The 22,974-nt window shown below is 40.3% G+C and overlaps 1 protein-coding gene and 1 pseudogene across 3 annotated transcripts; both read left to right on the top strand.

Annotated features, from left to right (window-relative positions):
• The window catches only part of LOC140492297 (protocadherin-10-like), a 62,884-nt pseudogene that overhangs the window by 20,132 nt on the left and 19,778 nt on the right, over nucleotides 1-22,974 (top strand).
• LOC140491849 (protocadherin gamma-B1-like) lies at nucleotides 5,041-11,304 on the top strand. 3 transcript variants are annotated; one of them, XR_011963441.1, is made up of 2 exons: nucleotides 5,041-5,171; nucleotides 9,406-11,304. XR_011963441.1 is itself a non-coding variant. In XM_072590254.1 (2 exons), the coding sequence occupies exons 1-2, from the start codon at nucleotides 5,262-5,264 to the stop codon at nucleotides 9,430-9,432; spliced, it is 2,502 nt and encodes an 833-aa protein (XP_072446355.1). In that variant the 5' UTR covers nucleotides 5,057-5,261; the 3' UTR covers nucleotides 9,433-11,268. The 3 variants fall into 3 exon arrangements, 2 of the variants coding, with proteins under 2 accessions (XP_072446355.1, XP_072446356.1); XM_072590254.1 differs by having other exon boundaries at nucleotides 5,057-7,736; nucleotides 9,406-11,268; XM_072590255.1 differs by having other exon boundaries at nucleotides 5,057-7,761; nucleotides 9,406-11,268.

Raw genomic sequence — 22,974 nt, 5'->3', positions numbered from 1 at the left:
AGAGGTGGAAAAGGCTATAAACACAATGATGAGGGAAATGTTCATATGAGAGGAGATGTATTCAAGTTGGCGGCAAAATGTTCTAAATACAGTTTTCATAGCTTATTTCATGATCTTTGCAAGCCAAATCTCAATTGTCAACGATTTTGATGCTAGGACAAATATATCAGATTATGAAGTTTACTGGAGTGACAAAGAAAATGAGAGAGGGAGGAATAGAAACATAATCACATCCATGGTGAGAGAAGATACAATGAGAGGAAAAGAATCAGTTGTGCCTTTGTGGGTGGAATTGAGAAACCGTAAATCAATCGAAACAATAACATATGTTATATATAGACCACCTGGAAGCAGCTAATAAGTGTTATATTGTCTAAACACTGACATTAGGCAACAATATAACAATGGCAATATAGCATTAATGGGAGATTTTAATCTTCACATAGACTCGGAGAGACAGACATGCACCTGCCAAATCGTTTGTGAAATTTAGAGTATATCTGGGATAGTTTCCTGTAACAATATGCCTTGGCTGTGACGAGAGAGCAAATGGCATTTGATCTAATAATGAACAATACACTTGATTGAATTTGTTGCTTACTTCTTCGTGAGCACTTCTCAAATGTAGATCATAATATGATCAAATTTCATGTACAATTTGTAAGAGATAATTGTGACGATGCTGCACCTTTAACAAGGTTATATTGTCCTTTTATTTTCAAAAGCGTTTGTAAAGGAAGAGGTACCGATTTGTCTGAGATAGGGTCACCGGATCTGAAACATTACCTGTGATTGCTCTTCACAGATGCTGCCAGACCTGATATCTTTTCCAGCACCTTTTGGTTTTGTTTCTATTGACAGCTTCCGCAGTTCTTCCAGTTTCTCTTTTCCTCGATATGAACGACCAACTGAGATGCAATCTGATGAATATCCTAATTTATATCAAAATGTTTCCAGGACATTATTTGTAAATTGGATATCAAACAACTGAAGCCAACTGCCTGGAATCCATAGACAAAGGGAGCCTTTGGAGTTTGCTATTAGATTCTCACAACAATGTTTAAGGCAATTTGTGACCAACGCCAACAGGACTTGGAAAAGGATTAGACTTGCAATTTGATAATAAAGGTTCCCCAAATGCAGATACTTGGTTTACTCCACTTGAATTGATTTAGAGTAATTCTTTTTGAGATTCAATAAAAAATTATTCAGAACACAATCTGAAAGAAAAGAAAGATTTGTCCACGTGTCAGGCTTTTCTGACAAAGTCACACATTAGAGATCATTGGGGAAACTAAGACAGTACGGTTGGGATGGTTTACACCTGAAATATTCTGAGATCAGTATTCCAGTCCATCACCTAGCTGGAAAAGTAGGGACAATTTTACGCTCATAATGGGTTTAACAGCCCCAGAGAGCGGCGGGAGCTGGGCGGAAGTGAAGTCGGAGCGCAGAGCTGGTCGGGAAGGTAAGTGATTGTTATTTAAGAACTTACTTCGACGCCAACGGTCTTTTTGCAGCAGAGAGCGGCGGGAGCTGGGCGGAAGTGAAGTCGGAGCGCAGAGCTGGTCGGGAAGGTAAGTGATTGTTATTTGAGTGGAGAAAGGAACCCGAGACTCTGCACATATAGTGTCTCCCACCCTCCCTCCTCCTCTAACCTAAAAAGAAGGGACTCAGTCGGCTGAACAGATAAACTACTTAAGTGTTCTTGTTTTGGAGACTAAGTGCAGAGTTATGGCAGCGCAGGCAGTGGAATGTTCCTCCTGCAGGATGTTTGAGGTAAGGGTGACCACCGATGCTCCTGCCGACTTCATCTGCAGGAAGTACAGCCAGCTCCAGCTCCTCACAGACCGCGTTAGGGAACTGGAGCTGGAGTTGGATGAACTGAGAATTATTCGAGAGGCTGAGAGGGTGATAGATAGAAGCTACAGGGACATAATTACGCCAGAGAACAGAGGTAGCTGGTAACAGTTATTTTTAAAGTTTTTGCCTAAAACCGTCAAAATTAACCTTCCTCCAATTTCGAGCTTCCACTTTTAGAATTGATCTAATCTTTTCCATCACTATTGTAAAAATAATAGAATTATGGTCGCTGAACCCAAAGTCCTCCCCCGCTGACACCTCAGTCATCTGTCCTGCCTTATTTCCCAAGAGTAGGTCAACTTTTGCACCTTCTCTAATAGGTACTTCCACGTGTTGAACCAGAATATTTTCTTGTACAAACTTAACAAATTCCTCTCCATCTCAACCCTTAACACTCTAGCAGTCCCAGTCTATGTTTGGAAAGGTAAAATTCTCGACCATAACCACCCTATTATTCTTATAGATAATTGAGGTGATTGCTCCTCAACAAGAGCAGCCATCTCCGTTTTTGCTCACTGTGACACAAATACATATTGCACTTTTTTATGCTGGTTCCTATTTGTTCCGTTATACTTGTCAAACATGGCCTGCACGCTACGGGAGTTACTCAACTCAATTCCGATATTCACCTTTTTTCTCTCTTTTTGCACAAAGTTCTCCATAATAGAGTCAGCAGCGTTATAACACCAACGTCATAAAACAGAATACCATTATGCAGTTTGTTATTGAGCAAGTGCTTCTCAATAACTTTGGTCGGGACCTCTGTCCTAGCACTGCAGGAGTTCGACAGTGGCTTCGATCTTTCGTGGTTTGTTCGTAGTCAGACTTGCCCATAGCACAATTTGAACTGAGCACTTATCAGTTCCAGGGCAACGTTTCGTCCCCTGTGCCCTTCCCTTCTGTACACAGTGCACGTTATTCGATCTCCCTCACACATGATATATTAAATCCTTATCGGGTAGCTAAGTCATATCCGGACGTCAATTCGACTCTGTCCACCAGCAGACGACTGTAAAGATAGCAAAACCTCCACGCTTTTTGTCACCATGCACTCACCATCTGCCCAATAATGCCTCATTTTAATTAGTTCACGTGCTTTGTTTTGAAATATACGTATTTACGTCGGAAACTTCGCAGCGTCACCACTGATACTTTTCACTCGCGAAGCCCAAAAATGTCCTTCGTACAAGTTGGATAATATTCCAGTCCTGTTTCCAATTCACTGTTTACTGCCCGGTGCCCTTCCTTTGTGTACACAGTGCATAATATTCAATCTCTCATGTGATATTGATAACATTTCTCACTTATAGGAAGACATTCTCTCCCATTTTTCGAAGTTGCCACCTTTTCTCTCATCGCCGACAATGGTTTTTGCCTGCCAAGAAGATGACTGCCCATCTTCTTTCACTCCCTGCGCGTCTGAAACAGGTCACCACGAAAAAAATACAACTTTCCCCTACCACCTGCAACCTTCCTCTGCCCAACATGCAACACTGCTGTCGTTTTTGATATTGCTGTTCAGGAATAAGAATTCTGGAATATATGAGATAGAGATAGTGAGAGGTTTGAGGGAGAATGGGACTTGTGGGGTAGGGTGGCACTGTGGTAAAATTTATCGGGAGGAATGGAGAGGTGGCTGCTCAGAGTGGAGTGAGTGCATTCCGCGGACGGTGGTGTGTGTGGGGGGAGGAGGGGAGGGCGAGTGGAGTGCGTGGTGGCGGGTGTATATCGCGGGAGATGGGTGACAAGTGCGCTATTACATTGGACGCCATGACACTTCACCTGATACAGTTCGCTTTGCATTCCGCAGTACGCTTCACATCCGCCAAAGGAAATATGAAAGAAAATTCGTGTTATTTTAAAGAAAGAAAAATACGAATAATTGTCGGAGAAATAGTCTTCGTGGATGCAGCTATCGAAACCGTTAGCCCCTTAAGAAATCAGACTGCACATCGGTCGAGCAAAATCATCGACTAAATATTGAAAAGCTTCGCATAAGTACGTGAATGTACGTTTGGGGTGGGCCTCCCTTTGCAACTGCAGGCGCATGGGCGACATTTGAGACATTCGTCGCTGCATCGTATACTTTACAGATCACTTGCTAAATCTAAGCTGGAGGATATTGTCCTGGTTAGAACTGGATACTTTAGGAACCCTTTGGTACAGTATGATGCTTATGAGGACTTTTGCACGACAGTACTCGGAATGTGGTTTGAGTTTTATTGAAATGTAGTAGAAGCGGCCTTGCCCACCTCAGGGCAGGTATGCGTAAGGGAAAACCAACGAGAAATATTTGAGATGATATGCTGTTTTTAATAAGGAAAGTGGAAACAAATATTTTGTTTCGTGAGTGGCGATTTAACCGACGGCAGTTTTTTTTTAATTGTCAAAGGATTATGCAGTGTTTTAGCCATCGAGATTTGCGATCCTGAACAAATTACCTGAACAAGTGATGGAATCAAATTATATTAACTGTTACAAAGCAATTAATCATACATTTAATTGGAACGATTTTATAGGTCTATTGAGCAATAGGGCATGGGAATCAACTGGACAGTTTTCTCATAATGACACATTAACAAACACCCAAGTGGGCACTTTATGTACCTTTAAAATCTGTTTTATTAATTATTCCTTTTAAGTCGGATTGGAAATGTACTATTGTTCTCTGCAGATATTAAGAAATAAACTAAAACCCAGACTGAATTTCTCTGACAATGAGGAAGTCATGAAAGGAATGTTAAATATGCGAATAAATCATGTGAACACTGTATTGGAAACAGCGTTTGGAAAAACGTAATTGAGACGATTTGTCTCGATATACTTTTTGCTTGTATTCGTCATGGCATTTTTCATTATTCTAAATATATATCATTAGAAAGAAGCCATTACTTGTGTGAAGTGTTTGACTGTCAGAAAAGTTGAGGTCAAAGTTACATGTAAAGGGCGACAAATAGTCAATGGTAGTCATACCCTTTTAAAGTGATTTTAAATAAGTAAATGAATATATTAGTAGCATACAATTTTTTTTCCCACAAGTAGATGGTATTTATGTTGTGCAAGGTTAATTAAAAATTATCTATGTCCTGAAACAGCCTCGCTTTAAATGCTTGAATTGGGCTGGACTCTGCGTGACGCTTTGTACCAATAGAAAGCACGGTTGCTCTGAGAGATCTACCCTCCTTCATCTCTGATCGGACTCGAGCAAGAAGACAAAGGACCTCTGCAGCTAAGTATTGCGGCGTTATTCTGCAAGGCGGAGGTTGAATATTCACGTTTGTTTTCAACTTTGACATCGCTACTTGCAGGTATTATGGCTTCTCATAAAAATAACTGAGTGCGAACGGTTCAAGACAAAATTCTATTCCGTGTATACATCGATTCAGCAATAAAATAGCATGGCAGAAGGACGGAGCATTAGCTTAGCATCGCGCACCCTGCTTTTTTTACTTCGCTTATTTTTCGTCACTGATATTGTTTTGGGGCAAATTCAATATTCAATTCCGGAGGAACTAGAGCATGGAGCTTTCGTGGGGAATATTGCCGAAGATTTAAAGTTAAGTATTAGGAGAATGGTTACTCGCAAATTTCGTCTCGTCACTGATGAGACGTGTAAATACTTCGATGTCGACTTAGAAAATGGGGTTTTATTTGTTTCTGAAATAATAGAAAGAGAACAAATTTGTGGGCATATTTCAACCTGCGTAATTTCATTTGAAGTTGTGATGGAAAATCCTTTGGAAATATATAGCGTTGACGTGGAGGTCAGAGATATAAATGATAATTCACCTACATTTGTAAAGGACAAGATTTTCGTGGAAATCGCGGAGTCATTTGCCCCTGGAGCGCGCTTTCCTCTGAAGGGCGCACAAGATTTGGATGTAGGCAGCAATTCTGTCAGCGCTTACCGGATCAGTTCGAATGAATACTTCAGTCTCAACACACAGACCCGAAGTGACGGCAGTATAGTTGTTGAGTTGTTATTAGAGACGTCTTTGGACCGAGAAAAAGATTCGACATTTCATCTTGTACTGACGGCGATGGACGGTGGCATTCCCGAGCGATCGGGTACAGCGGAAATAATAGTTACAGTTCTGGATGCCAATGACAACGCGCCTGTGTTCGAACACGAAAAGTATGAAGTCAGCTTGTTCGAGAATGTCCCGCAAGGCTTTTTGGTCATCCAGCTCAAAGCGAATGATGCAGATGAAGGGACGAATGCTGAGGTACAATATTTTTTCAACACACATACATCTCAAAGGGTGCGTCAGCTGTTCAGGCTGAACGCTGAAAGTGGAGAAATTGAAGTTCAAGGTGTTCTAGACTTTGAAGAGTCAATTGTTTATGAAATTGAAGTGCAAGCTGCAGATAAAGGCACGTTATCACTGGCGGGACACACTCAAGTCCGGGTCACATTAATTGATGTCAATGACAACACACCCGAAATTAAAGTGACCTCAGTATCCAATGCAATCCCTGAAGATGCGGCGTTAGGTACGACAATAGCTTTAATTAGTGTAACAGACAGAGATACTGGAGACAATGAGAGAGTTGATTGTCAAGTGCTTACGGGCAGTCCTTTTAAACTCCAAGAATCTCTGAAGAACCAGTATAAGTTAATTACAAATGGCATACTAGATCGTGAAATGGTTCCTTTGTACAATGTGACCATTATTGCCTGGGACGCTGGGACTCCACCTCTTTACACAAATAAAACTATTGTGGTGTTAGTAACAGATATAAATGACAATACGCCGAGGTTTACGCAGTCTTTATATACTGTATACGTGAAGGAGAACAATGCTCGGGGTACTTCATTCTTTACAGTTACGGCTTTGGATCCTGATTTTGGACAAAATTCGCGCGTATCCTATTCTATTCTGGGTAACCAATACGAAGACTTTTCAGTTCCAATTTATATTGATATTAATTCCAACGATGGAAACATCTATGCGCTACGTTCTTTTGACTATGAACAAACAAAAAGCTTTCAAATTCGCGTGCAAGCAACGGATAATGGAATTCCTAAACTGAGTAGTAGCACGACTGTTACTGTGACTGTTCTCGATGAAAACGACAATGCCCCCGTAATCATTTCTCCTATAATGAGAAATGGTTCAGCGACTTTGCAAAAGGTACCTCAATCAGCATTTCCGGGATATTTAGTTACCAAGATAATCGCGTCTGATGCAGATTCTGGCCAGAATGCACGACTTTCCTTTCAATTACTTGGAGCTACTGACAGTAGTCTAGTCAGTTTAGGGCCTCAATCTGGGGAAATCAAGTTAGCTCGGCCACTTACTGATAAAGATCTCAGTACACAACGTCTGAATATCCTCGTGCAGGACAACGGAGAGCCAAAGCTTTCGAGCAAAGCATCCTTATTGTTTTCAATAATGAGCAGCGCTAATGAAACATTTGTTGAATCGCGTGATTTGCTCAAGAAAACCGAGTACTTTTCAGATCTTAATTTGTATTTAATAATTATTTTGGGGACAATTTCCTTGATATTTTTTGTGGCAATTATCATCCTTTTTGTCGTTAAATTGCGTCAAGGTACACATGTTCGTGATTACAATTCTAAGTTTTGTTGTGCGGGTTCGAATTCTTTGGATAACCGTAATCAGAGGCAGTCTCCAGGAGAATATCTGAACTATCTTGGAGAAAACCAAACAATATCTGTTCGTAATCGCCAGGACTATAGGATGTATTTATCCCCAAATGCACAGGGAACTGACTTTTTGTTCATAAAACCCTACGATGCAACTTTGCCCTGCAGTGAAGTGAAGGAAAATACTATCAACACCTCGACAGAGCATGCTGACGAAGCAATTACGTTGAACGATAGGTATCGCAAAGGGAAACAGTTAAATGTACGTGGCCAAGATTGATGCAAATGTGAGTTTAGTTTTCAATACCTGCCTAAGAATTTCAAAAGACTTCAAAAGTTCGAAAGTTGATTTAACCTCGGGCTATTTTCCAAGGTCTACTCCACAATGATTCAGATGCCATTCATGTCTTCTCTTATTTCCTCTTTTAATTGAACTTATGACGGTAGCGTTCTTGTTGTTTTTAACAGGATTAAATTAACATCTCTCAATCGTATTTTAACATTGTCACTGGTATGAATCAACTAACATATTTCATTTTCTGACATTTTCCTCTTTGCCAAAACGCACAGGGTTAAATTTTCAACATGTTCTGTGCGTAAAGGTGATGCTGAACATCGTCATGCTATTATGCTATTTTTTTTCGCTGATAGCAATGTTACCAGAATGTAGGTTTTGTTCAAAGGAACCGAGAGAACACCCGATCGTTTCAATACAGAACAGTGGAAGATAATATTGAGTACACACTGTGTCCAGTAGAAAAGAGTGAGTAATATGCACATATGGCTGGTCATCTTTGGACTATCCACGCCACTGTCAGGAATCGAAAAGGCAGCGAATGGAGGCGGGTGGGGCCAGGGTCATTTGCGGTAGATTCCTCGGCAGTCCCAGTTTAGTCAATGCATCTGGAGAGTGTTCCGCCCGACTATACTCCAAGTGAAAGCAAATGCATTCTTAGCTGATCCTGAACCATATGCCAGGTGTAACTTTTCTCGGAATCCGTGTTGTACTCTCCACTGAACAGTGCCCCTTCCCTCCCCCCAAATAAAAACACGCTGTAGAATTAGACTTGTATATTAAAGGGATATTCATGTTTTATAAAATTAGGACGCAACTTCTGAAAGGCCCAAAAGGATAAGCAGTATAACTGACACCCATAGATTTCGTTGAAATGTTCGTGTGAAAACTAAGCTTGCAATGTTTTTATCGTGGAGAATAGCTTCTTTCCCAATGGCTAATTGAAAAGAAAATACATGAAAAACTCGAAAATTATTAAATATTTCTCGCTAAATTTCGTACAAAATTAATGCAGTGAAATGTGTCTCATCGCCAATCCATTGTTCACAGTGGGGTGAACTGTGCATAATGGGAAAAAAAGCCCAGTGATATTAATTTGACTCCCTTGGTCAACCTTTTGAACTTAAATATCATGGTCAATATATACATCAGTTCAGGCAGACTCCTGTTATAGTAATATCAGCACACCTTTAAAACGGTGTGGAATTTTACATGTTCACTGGCATTTGAGATGGATTGCAAGCATTGCAAGCTAAACACATATTGTACTTTGGGACAAGTAGATTTGGCTTACTGTGCTGGTATTCCAATATAACATGCTCCAAACAACGAAGATAAGAAATACCTATTATAGTGAATTAACCAAATTATGAACTACATTTTGTCCATTCAATAGTTATGAAAGCATAGAAATCAATATTGATAAATAATTGTATTATTATTCCTTATGGGGTTTTTTTTTCTATGCATTAGTGCGATTGGATTGCAGTAGTTGTATTTAAATTCGATCAATTGGAAGTTTTATTGTCTGTTTCTCTATCGTATAGAACTAACAGGTTATATCTGTGCACTTCTATTAATATTCTCCATGCATTATTTACGCTAAAGTTAAAATGCTTTATCTTTTATACTACAGAATATAACAACAACATTTGGACATTGACAGAGTTCACTGGATTTCCCAAATGATTAATAGCAATCCATCGATGCCATTGCAACAATATTGAACTAATGACTTCCGTATATGTGTTCTTGAAGGATTTCTTTTTAATGGCTCCATTACCCAGCATGGTTCCAACGATATTAAGACTTTTCACAAATTGTAATGTGAAAATTAATTGTTATTTACCTGCGTGTTTTTTTTTGTCAGATGATATACAAACGTTTGAGTTCACAATTATTTTTGAATTGCTTGGATCAAATAAACTACTGAAATAATCAGTAGTGTGCAAAATGGATATGTTCTTAATTATTGTACGATGTTTTGAAGAACCTTGGATTTTGTATCCTGTAAATTTCTTAACCATTCACCGACATACACGCTTAATTTATCCGTCTGAATGCTATGCATGAAATGATACAACATGCAGCCATCAATACAGTCACCAGTGATACAAAAGGCCTTGTATTAAAGACATACTTGGTTAAGTTTGATGAAGAACAATTCTCATCACAGATGTTCTTCCGTGCTAATTTATGAGATTTCTTTATTATTATTCACTCGTGGAACGTGTGCATTGCTGACTCTGTCAGCATTTATTGTCTCTTACCAGATGCCATTGAGGGGTGGTGGTGAGATGCTAATTTATAAACTATTTGCGGTCGTGAAAACAGATTTATTTTGCGAGATAGCGACTATAACAACAATTAATTACTGTATTTCATTATTTACATTAAGCAGAATTCTGATTTTTTTTGTGGCAACGTTTAAAAGCATGACGATTTTACAACCAAAAATGAAGATGCTAGTCGACAAATATGTATTAACATGCAAACAAATGAACTAGGAGCAGAAATAAGCTGTTAAGCCATTCTCAGCGAGCTCTTGCACATTTAAAAATGATTAGGGAGAGTTATCCTTGGTATTAATAGAAATGAAAATAGTCAATAAAGTTAAATTAATGTCGATTGTCAAGATCTGACTTTTTAAAAAAGTGTTTTAGAAAATAATCAGAGTTGCAAATTTGCTAGAGGTCAGTGTGATGGTACAAGAATGGAAATGGGATTAGGACAGTAAGATCTTTGTTGACCACAGGTAATAGGCTGAACAAACCCCTTCTGTAGTCCAAACGTCTTCCAATCCATGAGATTGTCAGCATTTGTGGAGAGATGAAGCGTGTTAACATTTTGAGTCCAACAGGACAATTCTTCATAACTGAAGAGGGCTGGAAAATGATGTTTTTACACTGTTGCCCAAGACCTGTAGCAATTGGAGTAGATGGTGAGGGTGCTGAAAGCAAAGTACATAGGATTTATTAGTTGTGCAGTTGCCACCCATGCTCTTGCTCCTCCTCGCCCTTGTGAGTGTCATAAAGAAAACATAATTTTCCATCCCACTTTCATTCTGAAGTTGAGTCACATTGAACACAAAAATATTAACACCGTTTCTCTTTTCATACATGTTGTTAGAATTTCCGAGTTTCACTACCACCTTCTGATTTTGTAAGAAAATTATTCATTTTGCTTGGCTTGATCCTTTGGATGTAATCAGCTCTGGAAGTGAAGCAGGTGGCATTCCTCATTAAATTATATTTTAAAATGTTAGACCTTGAATAATCTACCTCACCAGTACATATTCAGAAAACAGAACACGGGATTAAATTGTATTCTTTGCTTCCAAACTCGCACTTGGTTTTGTTTAAATCACTTTTGGAATGGCAGGACAATCCTATGAGGGGATATTGGATACTGGCTCTGTGCCCATTAGAATTTGGGGGAATGTGAGATGATCAGAGTGTTTCCTAGGCTGGCTATAAGAAGGATGTTTTTCTTTTATGGCGACAAAACATTCAGATATAGTTTCAGAATAAGTGGTCTCCCTCCCCAGAAATACACGAATGATAGTTTTATAATTCTTTCGTGGAGTCACCAGAATCTTTTTCCACAGAACAAAATAAGAAATTTCGTTGTGAAATTAATTCCATGTGCAAGCAGATGGGGTTTTGACAGATGAAGGAATCGAAAGCTATGAGTAGACAAGAAATAGGGCTGAAATCACAACTGGATCAGCTAGGAACATATGTACCGTTGTTGCATTTGGGTTGAAGGATTAGTAGGTTGTCGAATACTAACCTGTGACCCAATAAAGCTGTGTTGTTATTGTTACATTTTAGTTTAATGAACAGTACGTAGTTACAGAGTTATAGAGGCACAGATTCTTACACCTCAGAGAGAAATACTTTGGCCTAAACTGCTCCATGCCGAAGAAAATGTCTATCTAGGCTAATCCTATTTCCTTGAAGTTGGCCCAGATCCTTCGAAATCTTTCTTATTCATGCATTTGCCCAAATACCATCAAACTGTTGTTAATGTTTCCGCCTCAACCACTTCTCATGGCGCATCATTCTGCATATGTACCACCTTCTATGTAAAAACATTGCCACTCATGTTTCCATTTATCCTTTCCCCCTTACCCTAAACTGGTGGCCTCTCATTCTCAATTCCACAAACCTGCCTAAAAGATTGAGTGCATTCACCTTATCTATGGCTCTTATGATCATATAAACGTCGATGAGATCCACACCTTCACCCCACTCCAGTCTCCTGCGCTCTAAAGCAGAGTCCTCAATTGTCCCATTTAAATAACTCAGATCGAGTAGACAGGATTTTTAAGTGGGAAGATGAGCAGCCAGAAGTCGTGGTACACATCAGTACCAATGTCATTGCTAGGAAAAGGGATGGGGACTTGAAAAGTGGATATAGCGAGTTAGGATGCAAGATAAAAGGCAGTACGAACAGAGTAATTATCTCAGGATTGCTATTGGTGTCATGGGCTAGTGAGGTTAGGAGCAGGGAGTAAGTACAACTGAACATGTGGCTGCACAGTTGTTGTAGGAGGGAGGGCTTCAGATATATGGATCGTTGGGGTACCTTACGTGGAAGATGGGACCTGTACTAGTGCGGCAGGTTGCACCTGAAAGGGAGAGGTACCAATATCCTGGGAAGGAGGTTTGTGAGATGTCTTTGGGAGGGTTTAAACTGATTTGTCAGTTGGGATAGTAACAGGAGCTACGGATCAGAAAATGGAGCAACTGGTAAACAGGCAAGTAAAGCGTGCAGAGTCTGAGAGGAAGGATACACAGTTGATATGGCTAAGTTGCAATCAGTATGTTGAGTTGATGTGTGTCTATTTTAACGCAAGAACTGTCAGAAATAAGGATGATGAACTTTGAGCATGGATCAGTACTTGGAACTATAACGTTGTCACCATTATGGAGACTTGAATATCACAGGCTCAGGGTGGTTGTTGGATGTTCAGGGGTTTAAGTGTTTCAAAAGGAACAGGGAAAGCAAAAAGGGGTGGGGGAGTGGCATTGCTAATCGGGGAGAGTATCACAGCTGCAGAAAAGGATGTCATCAAGGAGGATTTGTCTACTGATTGGAAGCCATAAATAGGGAAGGAGCAAACACTATATTGAGCGTTTTCTATAGAACCCCAGAAGTGCAGAAGTAACGGGGTTGTTTCATGGGTGACTTCAATTTACCTAATATTGATTAGAGCCTCCTTCGTGCAAATAGTTTGGACGATCAGACTTTGTCAGGAGTGTCCAGAATGTCATCCTGACTCAATATGTAGATAGGCCGACTAGAAGGGAGGTGATATTGGATTAGGTGCTTGGCAATGAACCAGATCAGGTGTCAGATTTCTTAGTAGCAGAACATTTCGGTAATATTAATCACAACTCCCTGGCTTTTATTATAGTTATGGAGAGGGATTGGATCAGGTTCTATCGGAAAGTGTTTAATTGTGGGAGGGCGAATACAGTGCTATTGGGCAGTAACTGTGGAGCATCAACTGGGAACATCCGTAGTGAAATGCATGACTGAAATGTGGAGGTTGCTTAGGGAGCACATGCTGTGAATTTTGGATAGGTTTATCCCAATGAGGCAAGAAAGGGATGGTAGGGTTAAGGTATCTTGGATGACAACAGAAGGCAGGTTACTTGAAGTTGAGAAAACAGGGATCAAACAGGGCTTCAGAGGATTATAAGGTAGCCAGGAAGGAACCAAATAATGGACTTAGAATAGCTAGAATGGGGCATGGAAAAGGCTCGGCAGGTAGGCTTAAGGAAATCCCCAAGGTGTTCTACATTTATGTGAGGAAAAAGAGGATGGCCACAGTAAGGTTAAGAGCTGAAAATGTGTTGCTGGGAAAGCGCAGCAGGTCAGGCAGCATCCAAGGAGCAGGAGAATCGACGTTTCGGACATGAGCCCTTCTTCAGGAATCATGCCCTTCTTCAGGAATCATGCCGGAAACGTCGATTATCCTGCTCCTTGGATGCTGCCTGACCTGCTGTGCTTATCCAGCAACACATTTTCAGCTCTGATCTCTAGAATCTGCAGTCCTCACTTTCTCACAGTAAGGTTAAGGCCGATCAGGGATAGTGGAGAGAACTTTTACCTGGAGCTAACGGAGGTTGGGAGGTCCTGAATGAATACTTTGATTCGGTATTCACTAGTGAGAGGGATACTGTCTTTCGTGACAACAGTGTGAAACAGGCTGATGTGCTCGAATGGTTTAATTTTAAAAAGGAAAGTTTGAAAAACATGAGGATAGATAAGTTACTTGGGTAACACGGGATATACCAAGATTCTAACAGGAAGTGAGGGAGGAGATTGCTGTGCCTTTGGCGATCATCTTTGTGTTTTCACTGTCGACTAGAACAGTACCAGATGATTGGAGAGTGCTAAATGTTGTTCCCTTGTTCAAGAAAGCAAATAGGGATAACCCTGGGAATTACAGAACAGTCAATCTTACGTCAATGCTGGGCAATTATTTGGAGAGGATTCGAAGAGAAAGGAGATAGGATTGTTTGTAAAAGCATAGTTTGATTAGAGACAATCAAAATGGCTTTGTAAGGGGCATTTCATGCCTCACCAGCACTATTGGATTCTTTGAGGATGTGATAAAACACATTGATGAAGGTAGAGCAGTGGGTTTGGTACTAATGGATTTTAGCAAGGCATTTAATAAGGTTCCCCAAGGTATTCTCATTCAGAAAGTAAGGAAACATGGGATACACGGAAATTTAGCTGGCTATATACAGATTTAGCTGGCCCATAGAAGACAGAGGGTGCTAGTCGATGGAAAGTATTTATTCTGGAGCTCAGTGGTGTTCCGCAAGGACTGACCTCTGCTCTCTGTGATTTTTATACACGACTTGGATGAGGAAGTGGAGGAGTGGGTTAATATGTTTGCTGATGAAGGTTGGTGGAGTTTGGATAGTGTGGGGGGCTGCTGTAGGTTGCAAAGGGACATTGACAGCATGCAGAGCTGGGCTGGAAAGTGGCAAATGGCGTTCAACCTGAAAAAGTGTGAAGTCATTCAGTTCGAATACAGAATATAAGGTTAAAGGTAGGATTCTTGGCAGTGTGGAGCAACAGAGGGATCTTGTTGTCCACATCCATAGATCCCACAACATTGCTACCTAAGTTGATAGGGTTGTTAAGAAGACATATAGGATGTGTGCTTTCATGAGCAGGAGGATTGAGTTTAAGAGCCACGAGGATATGCTGCAGCTCTACAATAGACAATAGGTGCAGGAATAGGCCATTCTGCCCTTCGAGCCTGCACCACCATTCATTATGATCATGGCTGGTCATCCTCAGTCAGTATTCTGTTCCTGCCTTATCTCCATATCCCTTGATTCCACTATCCTTGAGAGCTCTATCCAACTCTTTCTTAAATGAATCCAGAGCCTGGGCCTCCACTGCCTTCTGGGGCAGAGCATTCCACACACCCACCACTCTCTGGGTGAAGATGTTTCTCCTCCTCTCGGTCTTAACTGGCCTACCCATTATCTTTAAGATGTGTCCTCTGGTTCGGGACTCACCCATCAGCGGAAACATGTTTCCTGCCTCCAGAGTGTCCAATCCTTTGATAATCTTATACATCTCAATCAGATCCCCTCTCAGTCTTCTGAACTCAAGGGTATACAAGCTCAGTCGCTCCAATCTTTCAACATAAGATAGTCCCGCCATTCCAGGGATTGACCTCGTGAACCTACGCTGCACTCCCTCAATAGCCAGAATGTCTTTCCTCAAATTTGGAGACTAGAACTGCACACAATATTCCAGGTGCGGTCTCACCAGGGCCCTGAACAGGTGCAGAAGAACCTCTTTACGTCTATACTCAATCCCTCTTGTTATGAAGGCCAGCATGCTATTCGCATTCTTCACAACCTGCGGTACCTGCATGCTTGCCTTCATTGACTGGTGTACAAGAACACCCAGATCTCTTTGTACTGCCCCTTTGCCTAACTTGAATCCTTTTAGGTAGTAATCTGCCTTCCGGTTCTTGCCACCAAAGTGGATAACCTTACATTTATTCACATTAAACTGCATCTGCCATGCTTCTGTCCACTCACCTAACCTATCCAGGTCACCCTGTAATCTCCGAACATCCTCCTCACATTTCACCCTGGCACCCAGCTTTGTATCATCAGCAAATTTGCTAATGTTACTATTAATACCATCTTCTATATCATTAATATATATTGTAAAAAGCTGCGGTCCCAGCACTGATCCCTGTGGTACCCCACTGGTCACTGCCTGCCATTCCAAAAGGGAGCAGTTTATCACTACTTTTTGTTTCCTGTCAGACAACTAATTTTCAATCCAAGTCAGTACTTTGCCCTCAGTACCATGCGCCCTAATTTTGCTCACCAAACTCCTGTGTGGGACTTTATCAAAAGCTTTCTGAAAATCCAGGTACACTACATCCACTGGATCTCCCTCGTCCATCTTCAGATTTACATCCTCAAAAAATTCCAGAAGCTTAATCAAGCATGATTTCCCCTTGATAAATCCATGATGACTCTGATCTATCCTGTTACTGCTATCCAGATGTGTTGTAATTTCATCCTTTATAATTGACTCCAGCATCTTTCCCACCACTGAGGTCAGACTAACTGGTCTATAATTTTCTGCTTTCTCTCCCCCACCTTTCTTAAAAAGTGGTACAACATTAGCCACCTTCCAATCCGCAGTAACTGATCCTGAATCTATCGAACTCTGGAAAATAATCACCAACGCATCCACGATTTCTAGAGTAGAGCTGCATCCACGATTTCTACAAACCCTGGTTAAACCACACTTGGAAATGTTTTGTTCAGCTCTGGTCACCTCATTTTAGGAAGGATATGGAAGCTTTAGAGAGGTTGCAAAGGAGATTTACCAGGATGCTGCCTGGACTGGGGGGGCATGTCTTCTGAAGCAAGGGTGGGGAAGCTAGGACTTTTCTCATTTGATCGAAGATATTTGAGCAGTGATTTGATAGAGATGTACAAGATGGTGAGAGGCATAGATAGAGTGGATGGACAGAGACTTTTTTCCAAGCAGTAACATGCAGAAATGGCTATCACGAGGGGACATAATTTTAAGATGATTAGGGGAAGGTTTAGGGGACATGTTAGATGTAGGTTCTTTATGCAGAGAGTGGTGGGTTCATGGAATGTACTGTTAGCAGTGGTAGTAGTTTCAGGTACATTAGGGACATTTAAGTGACTCTGCGATAGGCACATGGATGATAGTAAAATGAAGGGTATGTAGGTTAGTTTGAGCTTAGAGTAGAATAAAAGGTCGACACAACGTCAAAGCCCAAAGGGTCTCTCCTGTGCTGTATTATTCTATGTTCTATGCTATCTCCCTATAACTCAGTCCCTTGAGTCCAGGTAACATCCTTGTAAATTTCTTCAGCACTTTTTCCAGTTTAATAACACCCTTCCAATACCAAGGCAACCAAAACTAAACACAGCACACAAAGTATGGCCTCACCAACGTCCTGTACAACTGCATCATAACTACCAAACTAAGGTTCTCGATGCCCAGTGTGTCAAACGCCTGTCTACCTGTGATTCTAGCTTCACAGAACCATGCACCTGAACGCCAAGATCCCTCCCTTCCATTACATTCCTTAAGGCCCTACTATTCACTGTGAATCTCCTGCCTTGATTTGACTTTCCAAAATGCAACCACCACACACTTTTCTATATTAAATTCCATTTGCCATTTCTTGGCCCATTTCCCCAGCTGCTTCAATCTCTAATAACTTTTCTCACTCTCCACAATACCTCCTATTTTAGTGTCAACTACACATTTAGAGATCATGCCTTGTACTTTCTCATCGAAATCATTGATAAAGGTTGTAAACAGCAATGAGCCCAGCACCGATCCCTAAGGCACAACAAAAATTCCAGGCCTCCTGTCCGACAAGCATTCTTCCACAATTAACCTCTGCCTCCTATGATCAAGCCAGCTGTGGAATCCAATTTGCTAGCTCTCCCTGGATTCCATGAGATCTAACCTTCTCAATGAGTCTATCATGTGGAACCCTATGAAAGGCCTTCCTGAAATCCATGTGGACTACGTCTACCACCTTGCCCTCATCAATCTGCCTGGTCATTTCATCAAAGAACTCTAACAAATTTGTGAGGTATGATCTCCCATTCACAAAGCCATGCTGACTACTCCTTATCAAACCCTGTTTTTTCAAATGCATATATATCTTATCTCTTGGAATCTTCTCAAGTAACCTACATACCACAGATGGTAACCTTGCTGGTCTATAGTTGCCAGGTATTTCTTTCCAGCTCTTCTTGAATAACGGCACATTTGCTACCCTCCACTCTTCAGGGACCTCGCCTATGGCTAGCGATGATGCAAAAATATTATCCAGGGCCTCTGCAATTTCTTATCTAACCTCTTGTAGATATTCTTGGATATTTCTGGTCAGGACCAGGAGAATTATCTACCTTCATGCATTCTAACATATCCAACACCTACCCTACTGTGTTATGGACTGTCCCCACGATATGACCACTAACCTCCCTAAGTTGCCAGGTCTACTTAATGTCTGATGCTACCTCCATGTTGATTCATCCCCCGATTTAGTTACTACGTTAACTTTAGTTTCACTCCAGGAGAAGAGTCATGTTATTCTCGAAATGTTAACTTGTGTATCTCTCCAGCAATTCTGACAGATGTGCTGTGTTCCTCTTGTATTTTCCCTCTTTACTTCTCTTTAACTAGCTCTGCTTTCATGCCTGACTTTTTGTACTGTGTTAATGAAAAATATTTCATCTGACCAAATCTACTATGATACATATACTTAATGATTTTTTTAAGTTGACATAAAATTATCATTAGACAACTGAAGTAATATACAAATGTTTCATGATGAACATTCATGACAAAAAAATGCCATGCAAAATAAAATGTAGCAAATAAGATCCCCTTATTCGCTAGCTTTGTCTATGAATCCCTCACTATCAATATGCTTTGGGTTGCCAGAAACTCAATTGCACATATCATATAAATACAATGGATGCAATAGCATGTCAGAGGCACGGAAACCTGCACTGAGAAACTCTTCTCCTGACTCCCCAATACCAGTGGACCACCTACAAAGCACAGTTCAGAAGTGTGCTGGAATGGTCCTCCCTGATCTGAATGATTACAATTCCAAACGCACTGAAGAAGCTTGACATCGATCAAAGCAGAGCAGTGGACTTGATTATAACTACTTCAACAAATGTGCACTTGCTTCCCCATTGAGCTTATTGCAGAAGTATGTGTGTTCGATTAGTTGCAGAAATTCTTCAAACTAATTACCACTCCATATGGAAGAATAGGGGCAACAGACACGCGGGAGCGTGGACATATGGAAGATCTTGGCCATTAACAAGTTCATTACTTCCAACAAGTCACGGGGCGACATTATGCGACAGCAAGTGGCAGATGTTACATAGAACACAGAAAAGTACAGCACAAAACAGGACCTTTGACCCACGACGTTCTGCCGTGATTTAATCCAAATGTAAAATATAGTAACTTAACCTACGCACCCCTCAACTCACTGCTATCCATGTGCAACTGGGACCTTGTGCGTCGGTCAGTCTGACGGGAGCAGTTGAGAGTTTTGACCTGGTACTTTGTGAGAATGAGTTTGGCTACTGGTGTTCCAGAATGGAGTTTTGAAATTTCTCTGCCTAGCCTCCCGTTATCAACTACTGGAAGTTCATCACAGAGAAACAAACTTATAAGTATTACCGAATTCTGAGTGTATTTTCAAAAAGTGGCACTGATTGACATCAGAGAAAATCAACGAAAAAACAATTATCTATGCCAGTGAGATAACACACCATGAAAGCTAACTATGCAATCTGGCCAGTTTTGGTATTTGCTTTTATTTATTCCTTAACTATGCTTGTTGGTCAGTCTGTCTTTTGTGTGAATGGGGCTGAAAACAGAAATTATTGGGTTTAAATATAAATGTTGATTCCATTACTTGGTGGTTTACATTTGCTCTGCTAAAGCTACAGTAGTGCTAATATTTTAATAAAGCTATAAACTGATGGTGAGAATTATGTACTTGCAGAGTCTGAGATAGTTCTGCTGAAGAGTCATTGGGTACATTTTAAGATTCTTTAAAAGTTTTAACTTTATTGTGTTGAGAATATAGGGGTAGAAAGGCGAATTTGGTTCAGTTGCCAATCCACGTGTTATAAAAAGTGGACTGAAGCATTTCAAGAAGACAACTCATTACCACTTTGTCAAATGCAACTGTGGGTGTGCAATAAATGTTGGCCAACTAGAAACATCCGCATCCCACGAGTGAAGGAAAATACTCACGTTATTTCAGAAACAATACCTGCCATGCTTAAGATTAATCACAAAATGGTGGAGCGAGGGAGTTTTGGATATAAGAGTTGCTTCTCTTTTTGAGCTTTTTCTCAGTGCTGGAACTGATTTCTTCCATTTCTGGCAGCAATAATTGCTGTTTTTATTTTTTTTTTCTTTACTTTTGGAACTTAAAAAACAAGCTAAAAAAAATGTTACTTTAAACGGGAGTAAAGGGAGGTTGCAGAGAATGGCTCGAGGTTCAACAAAAATTGGAGAGTGTACTTTCACAGCTGACTGATTGTGGAACAGCAAGCTTACAAACATCTCTGGAAATCGGAGTTTGTTCCAAGAAAACAAACAAACAGTGAAAATTTTACAGCTGACTCTGGAGAGACAACATTGTCGGAATTAAAGGCACCTGGGAGTGTCAGAGTATCAGCCAAGTGTTTGCTGTTTTAATAATTAGAAAATTCATAGTTTTTTTTTAATGTTTGAAATTCCATAATCGTGAGTAAGGTGGGATTTTCTTTATGTTTTACTGAGATCTGTCTTTTTTTTAAAGAAATTGCAGAACATAAGTAAAAGGTTAAACCAGACCAGTGTTTTTAGAGGGCTCACACTGCTACTTCCTGTGTCTGTAGATTAAGGCGCGGAGAAAGCCTTTAATACGACGATGTGCTCTTCATGTCAGATATGGGAGATTAGGGAGGATTTCAGTGTTCCTGATGATTATGTCTGCAGTAAGTGCATTTAGTTGTGAATCTATTAAAATATGAGTGAGAGAGACCTCCAAATTCTAGTATTTAAAGAAAATAATGTCAATTTATTCTTTAACTTTAAAAGTAAACATTAAGCAACAGTTGTTAACAACTCTAAGCCCCCCACCCCCTCAAAATTTCTTGTTATCTGCCTCCAACTCGAGAACAATATACTATTCCAATAAAATTCCATATTAAAATTACATCAACTTAATTTCAAAACTACAAAGTGCTAGTTATCATCAGTGTCTTTCTTCTTTTGGCTGAAGATCTCTCTGGGTCATCTTTTTTTAACTGTGAATATGTTTCATGTGAAAAAAAGTACCTTTGATAGAGAATGTTTTTGAATGGCAATCTTTCTCGATGGCAGTTACTCTGTCGATGACAGTTACTCTCTCTGAATTTCAATATGCCTTTTTTTATATCCCAAACATCAGATTGTCTCATTGGTTCGACGTTGGCAAAAATAGTAGATTGAAACTCGATTAGATTTTAGTATCTTAGGGCATAATTTAAACTGATTGGTTAAATTCAAATTGATGTCAAAACGGTAACCAAGGCTTCGCTTTTGCAGCCAAATGTTACACATTTTCAATTTTGCAGTACACTCTGAGACTGCTAACTAGACATATGACAGGTGCTTGTAAGCTTTCAGTGCAAAAGAGCTTTCACTGTCTCTTGAAGGTACAATACCCGCCTTCAACTTCATAACAATAGTAATTGAATGCATCGAATTTGTATCATGCAGAGGTCAACATACCAGATGTAAATGATAATTCCCCCAGTCTCCGTACTGGTGAGATGCATTTCAATATTGCTGAATCAGCTTCACTGGAAACACCCTTCCCTTTGGAAGGTGTGCACAGTCCTGATGTGGGGATCAATTCAGTAAGAATCTACAAACACAGTCCAACCAAACACTTTGTTTTGGATGTGCTGACAAGGGGTGAACCTAAATCAACTGAACTCGTTCTTGAAAAGACATTGAGTCAAGAAGAAGAAACCATATGTCATATGCAGCTTACAGTGATTAGATGGTTGTTCGTCAAACAAATGTGGCACCATTCCCATTACTGTTGCAGTTTTGGGGTGCAAATGATAATTCACCAATATATGAAGTCAATTTGGCTGAAAATGTATCAGTGGGTATGTTGGTGATGAAACTTAGCATTGCTGATAAGGTGGAAGGTCCAAACAGTGTTATCGAGTATTACTTTAGTTGTAAACTGTGAAAGCTTTTTCACTTGGAGTGCAGAACACATAGTCTGAGAGTTAAAGGACTGATCAGTTTCGAAGAAGACAAACGCTTTGAGATTAACATCATGGCTGAAAACAAGGTTCCATGTGCAGTTTCAGTGTATTATACTATGTTGTTGAATATTGATAATGCAAATGACCATACCTCCAGCACTCTCGGTGAGGATTCTCCACCTTGAAACTATGATGACTGTAATTATCGTGATGGACTTAGATTCATAAGGCAATGGATGAACCATTTGCCTCTTTCTAAGCACCTTCCACTTCGACAGAGTCTAATAATAAAGATCCCTACATTTTGGTGACCAATGATTCGCTGGTCAGAGAAACCATGTCGAAATATGACATTAAATTTCATGTACAGGCACTGGATTTCCCCACATTTCACGAACAAAACCACAGAACTCCATGAGACAGACGTTAATGAAAACCTGCCACAGTTTTCACAACCTTCTTAGAGGGGTTATGTTATGGACAACAGTATTCCTGTAACTTCCATTTTTTACAGTAATTGGAGTTGACTCAGACTTAGACAAAGTCTCTAAGATTTGCTATGCTATAGTGGACACTCAGACTGGGCGTGTTTCGGTTTTACCGACATTCCATTCATTCAGAATGCACATTTATGCAAAACATCAATTTGACTATGAGCAGAAGAAAACCATTCAATTCCATGTACTACCACAAGTTGCCGGATTAAAATCTCTGAATGTCAACACTATGATAAACTTGCTTTTCCTGGATCAGAATGACAATGAATCTATACTCAACATTTTAGTCGCTGAAGAGTCCTAGGATAACAGTTCCAGGTTTGCTAATCCAGGATATCTTGTGAAAGTAATCGCTAT

Source organism: Chiloscyllium punctatum, chromosome 20 (assembly GCF_047496795.1).
Source record: "Chiloscyllium punctatum isolate Juve2018m chromosome 20, sChiPun1.3, whole genome shotgun sequence".
Lineage (NCBI taxonomy): Eukaryota > Metazoa > Chordata > Chondrichthyes > Orectolobiformes > Hemiscylliidae > Chiloscyllium > Chiloscyllium punctatum.
This window is presented reverse-complemented; position numbering and strand designations above follow the sequence as displayed.